The sequence below is a fragment of the Strix aluco genome, chromosome 2, assembly GCF_031877795.1.
Source record: "Strix aluco isolate bStrAlu1 chromosome 2, bStrAlu1.hap1, whole genome shotgun sequence".
NCBI classification, from domain to species: Eukaryota; Metazoa; Chordata; class Aves; order Strigiformes; family Strigidae; genus Strix; species Strix aluco.
Genome location: NC_133932.1, coordinates 109,730,215 through 109,747,076, shown reverse-complemented (window position 1 = coordinate 109,747,076; position 16,862 = coordinate 109,730,215). Strand labels below are relative to the sequence as shown.

At 39.6% G+C, this 16,862-nt stretch overlaps 1 protein-coding gene across 1 annotated transcript; it reads left to right on the top strand.

Moving 5' to 3' along the window:
* Positions 1-50: 50 nt before the first annotated feature.
* NHLRC3 (NHL repeat containing 3) lies at positions 51-9,313 on the top strand. The gene is made up of 7 exons (XM_074815800.1): positions 51-182; positions 1,392-1,544; positions 2,396-2,543; positions 3,034-3,234; positions 4,375-4,466; positions 6,032-6,144; positions 6,649-9,313. Exons 1-7 carry the CDS (start codon positions 99-101, stop codon positions 6,875-6,877), a joined length of 1,020 nt encoding a protein of 339 aa, XP_074671901.1. The 5' UTR covers positions 51-98; the 3' UTR covers positions 6,878-9,313.
* The last annotated feature ends 7,549 nt before the right edge of the window (positions 9,314-16,862 follow it).

Sequence of the window (16,862 nt, the reverse complement as noted above, 5' to 3'; positions counted from 1 at the left end):
CAGGGGGCGGGAGGGGGCGGGGGCCGGTCACGTGGCTGCCATGGCAACGCGGCCCGCCCGCGGGGCGGCCCCTCCCGCCACGTCCCGTCCCGGCCTCGATGAGGCAGCGGCGGCCGCCGGGGCTGTGGCTGGTGATGGCTGGCGCCCTGCTGGCCCTGCTGGCCCTGCTCTGGGGCTCGCAGGTGGGCGGCGGCAGGGGCGCGCGTGTCCTTCGCGGCTTGAGGGAGGGGACGAAGCGCCGGAGCTTTGTACAAACCCTCCGTTTACGGTTTCTCGCCCAAAGGCAGATCTCGTGGGAGGGGCCGGTGTACTGCCGGGAGGAGCGCGCTCGGGGGCGGCGGGAACGAGGCCGTGGTGCGCCGGTCTGCGGGGGGACCCGCCGGGGCGGGGGGTGCGGGCAGGGCCCCGGGACCCGTTTCTTCCTGGTGCCTTCCCGCGCCTCTTCTGGCTTACGCCGTTCGAGGCGGGGGCTCAATTAGGGCGGCTTTACAGCCCTGCTGAGATAAATGCGTACGCTGGGTGATTCTTTTTCAGCGATTTCCAAGCAATATGCTCTGTTTAAATTAAGAAAAACTTAATAATCTCTGGGTGAATAACCACTTCTTACTGTCGGATTTTCTCCCTGCTTAATTGCTCTGGGTTTTCCTTCATGCCGGTGTAGTCTGTCTTAAGCTGTTCGTAGTTCTGTGTCATCAACTTACTCCTACTTCTGGCAAGACATTGAACAGAAATGTTAGATGGCCTTGGTCCTTCAGGGTCACCACTTGTTACTTCTCAGTTGTAACATGATCTTTCTGTTTCAGTGCTTAGCTTGCAGCAGCACAACTGTGCTTAGCTTCCATTCTTCTGCTGGAAACATAGAACAAAAAGGTGGAAGATTATTTTTTTCCATTATCCTTTACAATGCATACATTGACCTGAATTTTGCAGTTCCTGGTATCTTACACTTCCCCATTTCCAAGATGTAATTTTCTTTCTTGACCTGTATTTTCCCTTTATTCTGACTTCTCTTTTTTTAATTTTCATATCTTCTTGAAGTGGTTATTGATTCTGTTGCATTTGGAACCTTCTCCACTATTTTCCTCATTTTGGAGTGTGATTGACAGATAGCAACTTCAGTGTAAAAAATTTCAGGGTGTGGTTTTTGCCTTCTAATTCCAGAGCTCCCCAACCCAAAAGACTTCCTTAGCTAATTTCCAATTTATCAAAATTTACCCATTTGCAGTCTAGAACCCTAGCTACAAGCTGACTTCTCTTTATCTGTCTGCTTAATTTAAATTGAATATATCAGTTTATGATGCTTCAGTACACAATTACTTTTTACTACTGGTTCTTCTGATCCCACCATCATGGAATTTAACTAATAATGGATATTTATTTTGTATTTTCAGGTTTTAAAAGCATTTGATTACTTTTCTCCTTGGAAGGGAGAGCAACAGATGTACAAGCTGGACATAGGCTGGCCTAAAATTCCAGAATATTTCACTGGTCAAACATTTTGTGTTGCTGTTGACTCTCTTCATGGTTTGGTCTATGTGGGACAAGTGAGTGGGAATGCTGTATTTCTCTCCTTGTTGTTCTAGCATATTTTTGCCTTTAAAGTGTCTGGTTTAGATTAAGATATATATGTGTGTGTCTGTGTATATATGAGTAATTATTGTATCAAAATTAGTGAAAATGTAAGTATAGATGTCTCTGCTATATCCTTTTTTTAAAGCAGTTCTGACACCGCACTTGTTTGTGCTTTTAAAAGCATTACATTTCTGTGGTATGAATGCGTGATCCAACTTAACTGAGTTACAGCAGCTTCTTCTCTTAACTGTAAGGTCAAATGTGATTCTGGGGCAATCTTCCACTCTTTCAGCCTTTGTCCCATGAAATCAAAACCACACAGTTTTTTCAGCCAGTTACAGTAGCTGGAGTTCAATTATTTACTTTACCCAGTGCTGTGCATTGGTATCTCTAGGTCATGGGTAAGACATTCTCTCCATGGAAAGTGGTGGGATTTAATTGTCAAGCACAGTGTGAATACTTGAGTGCCATGCAGCTAATAGCTACAGGTACAGTTTTTCATGCCTGTGTTACCCTCGGCATATTTTTCAGCACAAACATAAAAACACAATTTAAAATTGAGACCAGGATAGCTGCAGGAGCTTGGCTGCTCTGAAAATTGGATTCTGTATGGTTTAAGTTGAAACTCTAGAATAAGTGGAAAGCTTTATGTGCTAAACTTAGACCCTTCTCTCTCTTTCTATCTGGAAAAAATGAGATCTAGCAGACAGTCTCAGGAGATTCTTATCATTCATGAAATGTTGCAAAAACCTTACAAAGAGGAATTTTTAAAAATGTGATTACTTAATATGTTTTCTTAATAGACCTTTTTTTGCCTTTTCAGAGGGGAGACAATGTGCCAAAGGTACTCGTATTCTCAGAGGAAGGCTATTTTCTTTACTCCTGGAATAATACAGTTGAAATGCCTCATGGTATCTTTGTATTGAACACCGCAACGGATAGTTCAGTATGGATCACAGATGTTGGAACAGGTATGCATGGTGCCGATACAAGAAGTTGGGAAGAAAATGCTAATATTGCAGATACTACGTTAAACAACTAATTAATTTCTCTCAAACAATTCTGAGACAGATTTGTGCTTTTCTTGCCATGAACAGACTTCTCAGGTGCTGCACAAAAGACTCTGGAGGTTCATGACTTGTGCTGTGCGTCTGCTTATAGCTTCTGAACTTAGTAAGCACCCCACACCCCATCCCTCCCTCCAGGAGAAGTACCAGGAAAACAAAAATCTGCTGGCTAGATTTATTGTCCATCCTAGGTGTGGTGACCCTAATACGATGGATGAATATTGTTGTAGCCTAGGGATTTACTAACCCGCAGTCATATTCTCACTATAGAATTTTGTCTGTTCAATTTATTAATATCACTTGTGAGTATCAGGAGATTTTTAATCTTTGTAATCAGTTGTAATACTTACATTTTGTTTTAAGATGGTTTTGCACTTTTTTTTTCTCAATTCAGGCAAATATGGGCACACAGTGAAACAGTATAGCCCTTCGGGTAAACTTATGCAGATCTTGGGCACACCGGGTAATGCTGGTTCAAGTTTGATTCCCCTACAATTTGATCAACCAGCAGAGATCTTTGTAGAGGAAAGTGGAGAGATCTATGTTGTGGATGGAGACGGAGGAATGAATAACAGATTGCTCAAACTGTCCAACGGTATGGAAAAATGAACTTCAGCAGTAGCTGACCATTGAAAATTGAATTTTAAATAACGCAGCTTGAGAATACTTTTAAGTGAGGACTAGGTAGAGCTGTCATTTAACTTTAATTTGAAGACTTTGTTGAATCAGATCCTGGTTTATTACTTGTCACTTCAGGAGAATTTTCTTAATCTTTTATGACGAGGCTGAGAGAATGAGTTTGTTCAGTCTTTAGGAGAGAGGGCTAAGGGGGGTTCTTATTGCTGTCTTCTAGTTAGTAATGGTATAGTATAGAAAAGACAGAGCTACATATTTCTTGGAGATGCACAGTGAAGAATGAGGAACACCGAGCAAAAAATGCAAGAGGAGCGAATTCCAGTTCGATTTTCGGAAGGAAAGATTCACAGTGATCAGACAGTGAATAGTTTGACCAGAGGTAGTGTGCAGTCTCCACTCCTGGAGATGGTCAGAACTTTGAGTTATGAGCAACCTGATCTAACTTAAGAGTTAGATTTGTTATCAAGGCTAGTCCTGCTTTGAGAAGCAGGTTGGACCAGATGGTGTCTGGAGATCTTTTATACTTAAATTATACCATGATTCTAATTAGCTGGCTCCTATTCCCCAGTTAGGTGATCAGTGTTGGTTAGGGCAATGAGTGATGTGTCTGCACATGCCCACAGTTGGGAAAAAGTGGAGGAGCTACCATTTCTCCTTTGTACTAGCATAAAACAGTCAGTTTCCTAATACCTAGTTAGAAAAATGGTAAATTGTTAAGACTCAAAGCTGCCAGGTAACAAATGTAAAAAAATCAATTTAGTAAACAAATGAATATCATAATCAGCTGACTATTTTTTTTTTTTTTAAATACAGTGCTTAACAGAGCCTTAGACTATGGCCCTAGTGTAGTAGTGTCTACATTACTGTAACCATAATCCTGAAACCACTAATAACGATCCAGTAGTCACTGTAGTAGTTCCAGTATTTCTTGGGTTTATGTATTGGGAATACTGTGTTTAAAAAGTCTGACTTTAGAAATTTCACCTTTTAAAAATTATTGAAAGTAACTTTGCAAAGGAATGACTTAAAGCTGTTTTATTTGTTGTTTTCTTACTGTAATATTTTTTTAATTTTATTTTCCATGGTGCTCACTGTTTAGATTACAAAGAGATATGGCTGACTGGAACAAACGGGACCGGCATTGGTCAGTTCAAGATTCCTCACAGTGTAACAGTGGATCCTTTTGGACGGGTAAAGAATAAAGGGATAATTTTTTTCATCTTCCAACAGACTTGTTTACCTGTATTTGAACTAAACAAATTGTATTTCTTTTTTAATTGAACTGTTGTGATCTGGTCAGTTTATGGGGGTTACAGTTTTCAGTCTGATAGTGGTCATGAGCTGAAGTTTCATACTGCAGATTCTACTTAAGTAGCTGGCTCCAAGGTTAACACAAGGGTTCTGACTGGTTACATTGTCAGTGTCCACACAACAGCAGACTGTTCCTCCTGCAGTTTCTAACAGGTTGCCATTGTAAGAGTACAGGAGAATTATGTTCTGTAATAAATACCTACCCAAGCACTTACATTTCTTCAGGGGACTTGAATTTCATGTTTGGAAATTCCAAATAAGCTTAAGAAGATAGTAGGGCTCTAGGTAGGTTGTGGATGTCACTCCCTTTCTACATGCAGCTCGTGGCATTCAAGAGTCTTACTTCTGCCAGGTGTTAATCGTAGTCTGGCTTTTGCTGTGCTGCTCTTGTAGAGGAATTACGCTGTCGCTCCTTAAACTGTTTCAGGGAAAATAAGATTGCTTGACTAAAACTGACTAAAAGATCCTAAATCACTGGTTTGAGCTAATTCTGAACCAGAATAAGAAGTGTATATAAAAATCACTTCTCTGCCAAAACTAGCAGGGTGGGAAGGAGAAGGGGAGGGACATGGTTGCTTTATGTTGAAGGGTCACCATGAGTATATACATTCAAAGACACCAATTGGGGTGGGCTACAATTCTATTGCCAATGTAGTGTTGATTATCAGCCTAGGTTAAAAATAACTGTTAATTCCTAGGAAATCTAAGAGAATGCTATAGTAGAGTTTCATTTAAAAATAGTGATGAAAGATCTCAGGTCAGCTTGTTTATTGCTCCCTTTTGGGTGATATCCCAGAAAAGTCATGAAGTTTACTTATCAGACTGACGGGTTGTCAACAGCTAAAACTTCAATGATTGTAGTAGAAGAGATGCCTGCACTGGAACTGTCTAGTGGTATTGCTCACTTGCATTGTTTGTGAACCCAGTTAGCACAGGGTGGGACAGAGACAAGCTCCACAGTACTGCTTAGACAAAACATGCTGAAAATGCTCTTGGTGTATAAGTTGTTCAATATTTGTAGTAGTATTAGGCATATAAAGAGTGTTTGCAGATGCAGTCATCATAGGCCTGGATCGTGAAATGAGACCGCTGTTGAAAAACAAATTGTTAGCAGGTGACAGACCAGTATCTTTAGAATTAAATAGGCGGGAACATGTCCTCACTGGGGGAGGAAAAATCCTACTAAATACGTCCATATCATAGCCACAAAATTTAAGAGAAGGCACGGATTTCTGTTAGAGTAGTATGAAATAGTTTATGTATATTATCTATGTGGCAGTTTTGTTTTATATCTGGAAGTCATATCTACTTACGTAGTTTTCAATGGGGAAGTACATTCTTCCAAGGTGTACTTCTTTTTTACTACAGGATACTTTGCTCGTGTAAGGAACTAATGCATTTGATTTGTTCTATTTGTGAACAGCCATGATTTTTGTTCTTAACAGGTATGGGTTGCGGACAGAGACAACAAAAGAATCCAAGTTTTTGATAAAGTCACAGGGGAATGGCTTGGGTCTTGGAGCAGCTGTTTTTCAGAAGATGGACCCTATTCTGTCAGGTATTGCTGAACAGTTCTAGAAGCATGCAATTACATAAATAAGGTATACTCTTACTGGTGAATTAAAATGTTGATATTTAATGCCTGATGACAAGGACTTAACCAGTTAAACTCATAGGGTGCTGGGCCCTAATCATATGCAAAGATCTGCAGAGCTGTATCTTGACAGGGAAATCCTGGCTTTATACCAAGCCCCATGGATTTGGCTTCAGGACTAGGAACTTTGTTTTAAAGTTGTTGTATGTTGTTGATTTTACTGTTGCAGCTTTTACAGGAAGAGATATTGTCTCGAATGACTTTTCTGTAGCATACACTGTCTCAAGAAGCAGCAACATGTAGAGCAAGGCTTAAAAGTTAATTCTCAGTGTTTCACTGCATTTAGTCAGTCACAGCCTTCAAAAATGACCATTAAGGAGGTTTTGTTTGTTTAAAAGTGCATGATTATGTTAAAATGAGATGTCATATGAAGTTCATAATTCAAAAATGTATTTCTGTCTTTCACAGATTTACTGCCAATTACAAATACCTGATTGTAGCTCAGCTGAATATCAACCGGTTAGCAATCTTGGCAGCACCACCGGTTGGCTCTATTGGGGACTGTTTTATGGTCAGCACAGTCCAGCTGGCAGATGAAACCAAACCGCACCTTGTGGATGTAGACATGAAGAGTGGAGCAGTCTATGTCGCAGAGATTGGAGCCCAGCAAGTACAAAAATACATACCCTTAAGCTGATGGTTTCCCACAACTGCCGTGACGCATAAGACCTGTGACCACATTTCCTTGAATTTTCTGTAGCTTGTGTTTCCTTAGACAAGCACAGAACATTGTGCTCCCAGAACTCTAGAGCTAAGAATCTGTCCTAGCTGTTCTGCAGTCCTGGAGAAGTACTTGATCTTGAGCTGTTACTCATTTTAGTAATGCTGTGGTGGCTTTTGCTTTTGTTGCTGGCAATTGTAATTGATAAGCATCTTAATTTTATTATATAAAACATTACAGTCACAGCTGCTGTTCTTAAATGTATAGGGTCATCTTGGGGCTCCTCTACTTAGCCTGTGTGTGTGTTGTTAAATGAAGGTGAAAAATGTCTGAAAGAAGTGTGTAAATGATTTCATAGGAGGCAAGCACCTCATTTTAATGTTTCTTCACTTGGTTTTTTGAACACTGAATATAGGGATGCATTATGATGTTGAATAAGATGCTGCTGGATACTGGTGTCAGTGCTGATACTGGAATCTGCCTTAAGTAGTTAATGACATAAGCATTGAAATCTTAAGTTTTCAGCTCTAGCTAAAGTGGTAAAGTCTGTAATAAGCTTAAGTTAAATTGATATCAGGCACTTCAGACTAAATTAAAAGTATGTGCACAGCAGCCAAGTACTGATTCTTAACTAAATCAATTTTTAACCTGATTTGATTTATATCAGCATGAGTTTTCTGTTCCATAAGATTTCATAGTGGAACACATTGAAGTTCAGCTCATTTAAGTTCCTCAAGATAAACAAATTGCAATTTGCTAGGAAAGTCTTAATCAGCATTAAGGACTGGGAGAAACATGATTTTCTCCCAATTTCATTGAAGCTCTGTCAGCTAACAGCAGTGCATCTGTTTTGATTTGGAGATTTTTAACTTTTATATCCAGAACTTAAACTTCAATTCCATTATTGTCTAGAGTTAAGTTTGTTATGCTGTATCCTAGCAGATGTCTCCAAGCTCGGTCCTAAAAAATGCAGTCTCTTTCCATTCCCAGTCCAGAGTGGTTCTGTTTTCTTCGCATGTTGCTACAAGATTTTAAGTTAGTTCACTTTACAGCATAGAGGGAACTGGGTAAAGGAAAATGGGATGGGGAAAATGGCATGGCAGAAATGAGACAGTGACTGATTACCTCTGTAAAGCTGTGGACTCACATTCCATGTTCATCTACTAGCTCTTCAAAACATTTGGGATGATTTTTGCTGTTTCCACACACTTGTTTTACTGTGTGGACTGTTTTAATGCTAATTACCAGCTAAGAGAGGCAGTTTTTTTATATGCTTCCTTAGAAAGGGAATATGGGAAATAGAATTATTCTGATGGGAAATACCCACTTCAGTGAATGTTATCAGAAGCAAATGCTTCTTAGTTTGGCAGGTTTCAACCTCTGATCACAAATTTGTGGCTCAGTAGATGGAAAATCTGTTCAGAAAAGTCAGATTCATATTTTCTGTGGAAAGTAACTCAGCTGTGGAGCCTGATGGCCTGATTTCAGTACTATTTGAGATTAATGCACTAAATGTGAATGCTTTGTTGTTAGCTACATCCACAATAACAAAAGCAGCTCTTACCAGGCTGCCCTCACAGCATTAGAACCAAAACTTCAGGGTTATACACTATGAAATAGTCCATCGTTCACATAGCCTTGAGTGGGAGCTAGTAAGCAATATTTATTAGCTGAAAAAGTAGCAGCACTTCCTCTAGACCTAGATGGATACATCCACATTGCTTTGCAGTGTGTTGTGTGGATTTTCTAACTAGGTCTCCACTAGCTCAGGGATCTCTGCTCTGTGTACAGTTTAGCTATTTCTCACCTACACAAAGTGGATTTGTTTGTAAAAATATTACTGTAATACCATTAGCTATATTTGAGCATATCTTGGTGGTGTAAGGGGCCCAGGCACTCCATCCTTACTCACGATGTCCTCTCCTTATTTATTTTTCCTTCGTCACATCCGTTTGAAAGAGAACTCGAAGCTCTCTGGGAACATGCTTCTGTGTTCAGTAAAGGAGTGCACTTTTGCATGTTGACGAATAAAGTTTTTTCTGCACGTTTCTGTTTGCTGCATGGATCTGCTCTCAACTCTCTTTTTACGTGGGCTTTTGTAGCCCCTAGAAATGGGGAGCATTCATCCAGTTTTGTCTGGCTTTACTGCAATAGGCCATGGTGCCAAAATGTGCCTTGCCTCTAGGCATTTGGGCATCTGTGATAAGAAGGGATGCTGATTATTGACTGTTATGAGATGCTTAGCCTCCTTTTTACCTCTGCATCTATGACCAGACTGAGGAAATAATTGATTTGTGCACCAACTTGCTAATTCTCTGAAGGTTTTCTTATGCATCATGTTGAAATGGATTTCTGAAAAATTGCATAGTAGGATAATTTGATAAAATAAATTGAGAATTTCCCATTATGAAAGGCTCAGGCGCTTTATTTCTGTACTAATATCAATACATTCTGTTGCAATGGATTACTTTTCCAAATATGGGGTCCTCAGCACTTTAATGAGGTATTTAATAATTTCTGATACCAACATTCAAATGTAATCTAAAATTCCATGTTTTCTTTATACGTTATTATTTCTGTGGCCCATCTCTTTTTGCATTCTAATTTATGTATCAAGAAAGGCACATAAATATCTCCCAGATGTTTTCCTCCAAGTAATTAGTAAAATGGGCTGATGAGTTACATAAGTGCCAAGTATAAAAAAAATATTTAAACTGTATACCCTTTTGATGCTAATGGGGAAATTAAAAAGAAACTAACAAAACACTTCTTAATATAGAATCAGGTTATTTCCAGAAAAGATTTATCAAGGAATCTGTTTACTTTTTAGAAGATCAAGAAGGGACTTCTCTGTGGGTTAGAAATACTTGCACAAGAAGAAAAATAACATACTACAATGTTAACTAGAGAAGAAAGAAAACCTAAGATCATTGCTAGAACCCCAAAAAATCTATTTTTAGTTAATAAGTGCCACCTTTTAAATGTGAGAAATAATCACTGGAGTATCCAAGTAAAGGAAATAGGAATATTCCATGTTTTGGTATCTCTAACATTGCAGACCTTTTTTTTTTTTTTTTTTTATTTGATCTTTTTCTTTGGATACATACTTAGATTGTTAACTGGGTAACATTCCCAGGAGGTAAAACCAGGTGATGTAGTCCTCTCTGTTCTAAGATCTATAATGCAGTTCATCTTGATTTTTATAACTAGCCTTTTTTTGTGTGTGTGTGTGTTATCGTAGTCAGCAATTTATTAACACTATCTATCTGGCCAAAACAAAAGAAGCCTGAATCAGGTTTGTGCTGTGCAAGACCAGTTTAATGAGGCTGAACTGTCTTAATAACAGATGAAGGGGAAGGTGCACAGGTATGTCTGTGGGTCTGGTCATTACTGTAAGTTTACTGCCTTAAAGTGGTCGTTAACCTTTTTGAAGCGTTAAGTAGTTAGTTATCTTAGTTGACACTTTTTAGCAATTTGTAACCTGAGAAGCCTTCACTAATGATCTGTCACCAAGAAGTGTTTGCAAGCACTGAAGTTGCTTGTGTAAAACGTAAGAGGGCACCAAACCCCTGCTGATGCTTGGCATACTCAGTGTAACTGTATACTACCAAACTTAAACAGCTGGTAATTTCTGAACATTGGAGTAAGTGAACAAAGGTAATGACTTGCTCCAGACTTTCTTTCTCTTTTCAGAATAGATGGCTTTAAACACAAGCTGATAATTGTATTATAGTAATTTGGGCTATGACTACTGGATTTATGTCCGTCTTTTATTTATTTCCATTGTTTTTCTTAGGGAAAAAAATCAGTAATTCAATGTTCAGAGACAACTGAGTATGGTGAATTGATTCTTCTAGTCCTTCTAGTCCTTATGTCATTGATTTACTTCTGATATGTTGCATTGGAAACATAATTTATGATAGTATAACTGTAGCAGCATAATTACACCAGGAGAGAAATGCCAGTATATTTCTCTACAGAGGTGACCCTGAGTGAGATTAGAACTATGCTTACTGGATCTTATTCCCCAATTTTATTCTACCCCACCTTTCTCAGCCTTTGTCTAAAAACCTTGCTCCAATTTTGTATTATTATTTTATTTTACCTTGGGGGGGGGGGGGATAGCATCTGCAAAATTGTATTTAACAACAGTTGCCATAAAAAAGTCTGAACATGGACTTTTCTTAATGTAAGTGATTCAAAATATTTGAGTCAGTGTTCATAAAGCATCAAAGTCACGTTGCTTGTATGAAATTTTAAAGTAGGAGCATATTAATTTATACACACAGAATGATTTGTTACTACATTAATGCCAGAGTAACACTGATAGAAATGAGATATTGAATAGACATACTTTATCATAAGATCACGTTTTGAGGCTGAGGAAACCAAATATAATTGTGTAACTGGATCTGCAAAACAGAGGTAAAAAACTTTGCCCATTTACATCAGGAATAAGCCTATTAATTCTGTCTGGGCTATGATGGGATCTCTTACAAACAACTTAAGAAATCTCTTGAATAACTAAGTCTATATATTTTAATCCTTCCTAGTAGTCAGTAAACATCATTATAAAGGGAAGGCTTTGTGTTTAGTCTGGATTCCTTTGTCTTCATGTTTTCTGTTTTCAGCTAGCTCAGAGACCTAATATGGAATTTTTTTTTATCCTCCATGGAGTCATTTACAGATGATGACTGAGTCATCTCTTGCTCCACTCCTTGTCTAAACTGTATAGATTGGAAAACTTGTCTTGCAGTGGAAAACTGTAAGGCTTTAATTTCAAAATATTTTCATAGCACTTTTTAATAAAAACAAACAAATCCAAAAGAATGTTTACCACGTGACAGGAAGTCTGGATGCTAGAACTGCCAGCACTAAACCTATCTGTATGCTGTATGGGAGTAATACTATCTCCTCATGACTTGATGTGGCTGGATTTGTTTCTGCTACTAGTTCTCAGCACAGTACTGTCTCTGACAGTTATAAAGGATTTGGATGACTATGTGGTCAAGGTGTAAAGGAACTCTTCTGCAAGAATAGACTAGAATAGATACTGAGGTTTTTTATCTGTGCTTGCTGTTGAAGTCCTTAGCAAACTTTCCATGCTGTTAATGCTTTTTGACAGGTTCTTAATCAGAAGATCTGGCTGAAATTGAAGTGTCAGTAAATGGCTTATTAAAACAAACTGGTAAGTTGCTATCAGGTGTTCCATTTCATTAAGGTCATTCAGTATTTTCAGAAAATTTCTGAAATATTAACTTCTGCTTAGAACTGCTTTACTACCAGAGGAAAGAAGAAATGGCAAATAGGATTTAAAGAAAGAAAGAAAGAAAAAAAAAAAAACCCACACACAAAAAACCTCACACCTGTGTGTGAAGATTCTGTAGAGATCCAACAGAATTGATGGCTGTACCTCGCCAGTTGACATAAACCATAATGAAGGAGTAGATGTATTGGATACACAACCATGAAATCTATTACAGGTCTTTGGAAGAATCTCTGAGCATGTATGTCAGGATGTTCTGCCTAATAAAATTTGCTTAAATTTTCAAAAGGCTTTCAGCAGCATCTCTTGCCAAGTGTCCACAAAGAAATTGTGTGGAATAAAAGAGAAAGGATAATTATGGAAGACTAATTAAAGATTGTAAATTAAATATATTAAAAACTAGTTCTGTGCTGCTCATATAAGGATAAATGATCCGGAAATGGACTTGGGAAGCCAGGGACAGAATTTACTGACAATCCTAAACTACTCAGGCTTGAGAGTAAAGAAAAAAAGCTGCAAAGAGTTTCAGAAGGATATCATGAGATTGTCTGATTGGGCAATAAAATGGCAAAAGGAGTATAACATTGATAAATATAAAATCAGGTACAATTAGTAAAAAGAAGTTAATTTTATATACACTATTTTATATACACTATGATAGCTTTGATATATATTGCCATTTAGGAAATGATCCCAGGCTCGTAAAAGATGGTTCTATGAAAATACCAGCTTCCAAACTCAGCAGCAGTCAGAAAACAAAGAGAATAATGAGTGGTACTAGGAAAGTACCAGATAATCAAACAGAAAGCATTGCAATGTAATTATGTGAATTCCTGGTGCATGCTGATTTTGAATACTGCAGGCAATTCTGGCTGTTCTTCCCCTTCTTTCTACCCTTTCTAGTTCCACTGTAGTCTTCCTGAGATTAGAAGGGGGGAGAAGAGTCTGTTAAAAATCCTTTACTGTATCTAGCTACTATGTTCAGTATCATCAGCATTTCATCATTTCAGGCATCTGCATGAACATGCCTTTTCTCTATAGCTGCTGCTCTGAACTAGTTTGGCTTCAGAACTCAGTGAGGACGTACAGTCTGTTGGCATGCAAAGGTGGGGTGGAGAATAAAGATGGGCAGAGACATGTGGTGTCTATTATTCAGGAGAAGTTAGCTTGAAAGGAAGACAAAAGTTTGCAAATATCCTAAGGTTTTAGCGTTGAAGGTACTTTTTGAATAGAACATACTGTCACAAAGTCAGTTCATTGGTCTTACTGAAAATCAAAAGTTTCAGCAAAGGAGGCTGGAGTTGCCCTTACTTCAGTCTGGTCAGCTTTGATGTTCTCCCCAGGGGCTATGCCCTGGCTGCCTGTGGCACCTGGCCACTGTCCCAAAGACGAAAAGCACTATGCTTGCTGCATCAGGTAACAAAATTGCAAAAAAATATTAAATTTTTCTGTAACACCACATCACCCGTGGTCTGACACAAATGTGAGGTAGCATGAGCATAGCTTAATTTTTGTTCAAAGATTGGAGAACTTGAAAAATCTTGGAATTAAAATGAAGGTGCTCTTTCAAATGTTTTAATAAGTTCCAACCAAGACACAATGCTGATGGTTGTGCTGGTTCATTCTCATGTGCATGGGTGTAGCTGGAGCCAGCAGGCAGGAGATGACTGTTATCTCTCAAATGGGGCCTCCTTATATGTCCCAGCTACAATGTTCATAGCAGTGAGTGACTGGTCTGCAAGCAAATACCCATATTTTTCTCTGCAGGGATGCCGTAAAAGAGAAAGGAAGGAAGGTATCATATTGGGGCATGTGTTTTAACATATGTATGAATCTTATAGTAGAAATGTATCTTTAATCCATTAAGGAGGAGACCTAGAGATCAGGGGGAGGAGAGGAGAGTGATTCTATCTAGTATATTCCACGCTAGCTCTGTAATAAGGCTTGCAGCGTCTTACTTCATGCCCAGTCTAATTTCAGAGCTTTTAGGAATGAAGACTCTAGAAAATTGTTATAGGAGTGGGAGATTATACTCTAACTAAGGGTTGCCATGATGTGTCTCCAGGGTGTTGTCCTGACGGGGCTTTGTGATGGGTGATGCTACCAGACAAAAACAGGAGGATGAAAGTTTGAATCATCTGTAAGACAGATAACAAGCTGGAGGAATTAAAAATATTTGGGCACATTTCAAATAATTTGAAAATGCTGGTCTGTATTCTTACGGGAATCCATGGTGCAGCAGAGAGCTGATTTTCATTTTGCCCAATCTCCTTGTTATAGACTTCCTTCTTTCTGATAGACAACTGAGTCAGGAGGAAACAGGTCACAGCCAATATTTATCAAACACCTTTACTAATTAAGCTGTTGCTATTAATAGAGTCAAGCTGTTGTTATTAATAGCAGATAACTGTTTCATAGCACCTCCACCTCCATGCTCCAAGCCCCACCAGAGCACAGTTTGGGAGGCCCACCCCAGCTCTCCCAGGAACGGAGGGTCACCCCAGTGTGCTGGTGACAAGGAAGCCCCTCAGGGGGGTCCAGGGCTTCATGTGGTGCCTACATAGCCTGCGGTCTCTGTGTACGCGGCAGCCTCCACCTCCCTGGATGTGGCCAGGTGGCACAGCCACTGCTCACGACAGGCATGGCTGGCTGGCCCTGTCCCCAGCCCACCCGTCTGGATCTACCTCTGGAGCTCACCCAGCTGCAGAGGGCTGCCATACACCGCCCCCTGCATGTACATGTCTTCTCTCCAGCCTGCTGCTTTCTGGTCACTGTTTCTCCATCCCCACGCAGTTTTTAGCAATGCACAAGTCTTCATCCCTGCACATAGCTCCCTGGCAGTGCACAGGAGAGGACGATGGATTGCAAGTCAGGAAACCCTGACAGCACTGGAGTGGCTTATGTAAAAAAAAGTCTCTTTTCTTAGCCAAGCATTGCAAAGAAAGACGCAGCTTATCTGAAAAGGCAGACTCGCTGGCAGTCTTGGAGAGGCCACCTCTAAAGTAGATCCGACCACCAAGCTGTCCTCGGAAGGCTGCCAGGTGCTTTGAAACCCGTGCAGCTCTGCAGAGCAGTCATGTAAGGTCTGGTGCATCACGTCTGCTTCTCCCTGTGCCCTTCCTGTTCTGCACTGAACCTCAGGGCCCTTCAGTCGTGACAGCGGCTCTCCGAGCACCACCTTCCTTCTCCAACAGAGGAAGTAATCACGCTGCTGTTGTAAAACCCGTAATGATCTGCAGACACAAACACGGCAACATTTGCAAGGAAAAAATAGTATCTCTCGTTAGCGCAATTGTAGCAGTTTAAAATGGGAGACAAGCTTTTGGATATGCAAGGTCTTGTGTCATTTTTTTTTAAACAACTATATCACTAGGTATAATAAAGTATATCACCTCCCCCAGGAAGTCTTGACTTGCTCAAGAAACAGAAGTCATGGAACAAATTTCAGATTGTATGTATTGTATCTCCTAAACATGAACACACACACACACATATATATAGATAAATATATCAGGAGAGGTGTCTGTAGCAGATGCAGTATATATAATCTAATATTCATATATATGTATGTTATTTTAATTTAATTTTTATTGATGTAGTCTGGGTCACAGGCATGCTGGGAGAGAGGAATGGTAACAAATGCTTCTATAATGAAACTGCCTAAGCAACCCAATATCAGCGGTAGTTCTCTGCAGTGTTTGCACTGTACATACATGCAACAAAGACAGCCCTTGCCCTGGAGGCCATTGCCAAGGAAATGGGCTGGTGTAAAAGAAAAGCAATGTATAATTCAGTAAGAGAAATGAGACAACCTGAAACCTCTGTGCTTTCATAAGGAGGTTCACTTTGGTGTGAGGGATTCATTAGTTCAGCTCAGGTGGCCCAAGAAATGCTACTGCACCCATCTAACGTGCTGCGTTAATTCCCATGTATGAGGTTTAATGGATTTTACAACATCCTCAGTTCTCACTGTTCTTCTTGGGAAAATTTCAGCTGAGATAAGAAAGGAATAATAGCTGCTTGATCCAAAGTCTTCAGAGAAGAAATATTTGCAGCTTGATCTAAAAATCTCAAACCTCATAATTATTTCAAAAGAAAAAAAGAAGTGTTTGGCACTATACAATATATGAGATGAAAGCCTGTGCCTTGCCAAGAGAGCTTGACATAAGCACATTACAGATAATGGAAACAGCGGAAAAATTAAGAGATCGGAAATTCTGAGCACCTTCTAAAAAGTTTTATTATAAACATGCCTGTTACCCTGTGGAAGGATTTATTTTTCACTGTAATGTTGTTAGAGGTGAATCCAAGTAAATAAAGCATTCAAAATTCAAGTAGAATCCAGTGCCATTTAATGAAAGTATGAGTCCGTAAGACAGGCTGGAAATGTGTCCTTTTTCTTAGACAAAGCTTCATGCAGGCCTAGTCAAATTAAATGTGATTACCGGTGCATAGATTTAAAGAACTAGCACCAGGATAGAGCTATCCCTGGGATAGCCATTTCAAATCTGAAGTGTAGATTAGGCTCCAAATCAGGAATGGCAATTGATGATATTTAAATAAATGCCAGCAGGCCAAATGGCTGGTAATCCCACTGTTCATCCCTCTCTAGCCTGTGCCTTCTCGGTGAGGGTGAGTAGCAAAACTGGGTACATCCTCTGAAGCGTAATAATTAAATGGGCTAAATCTTGAACT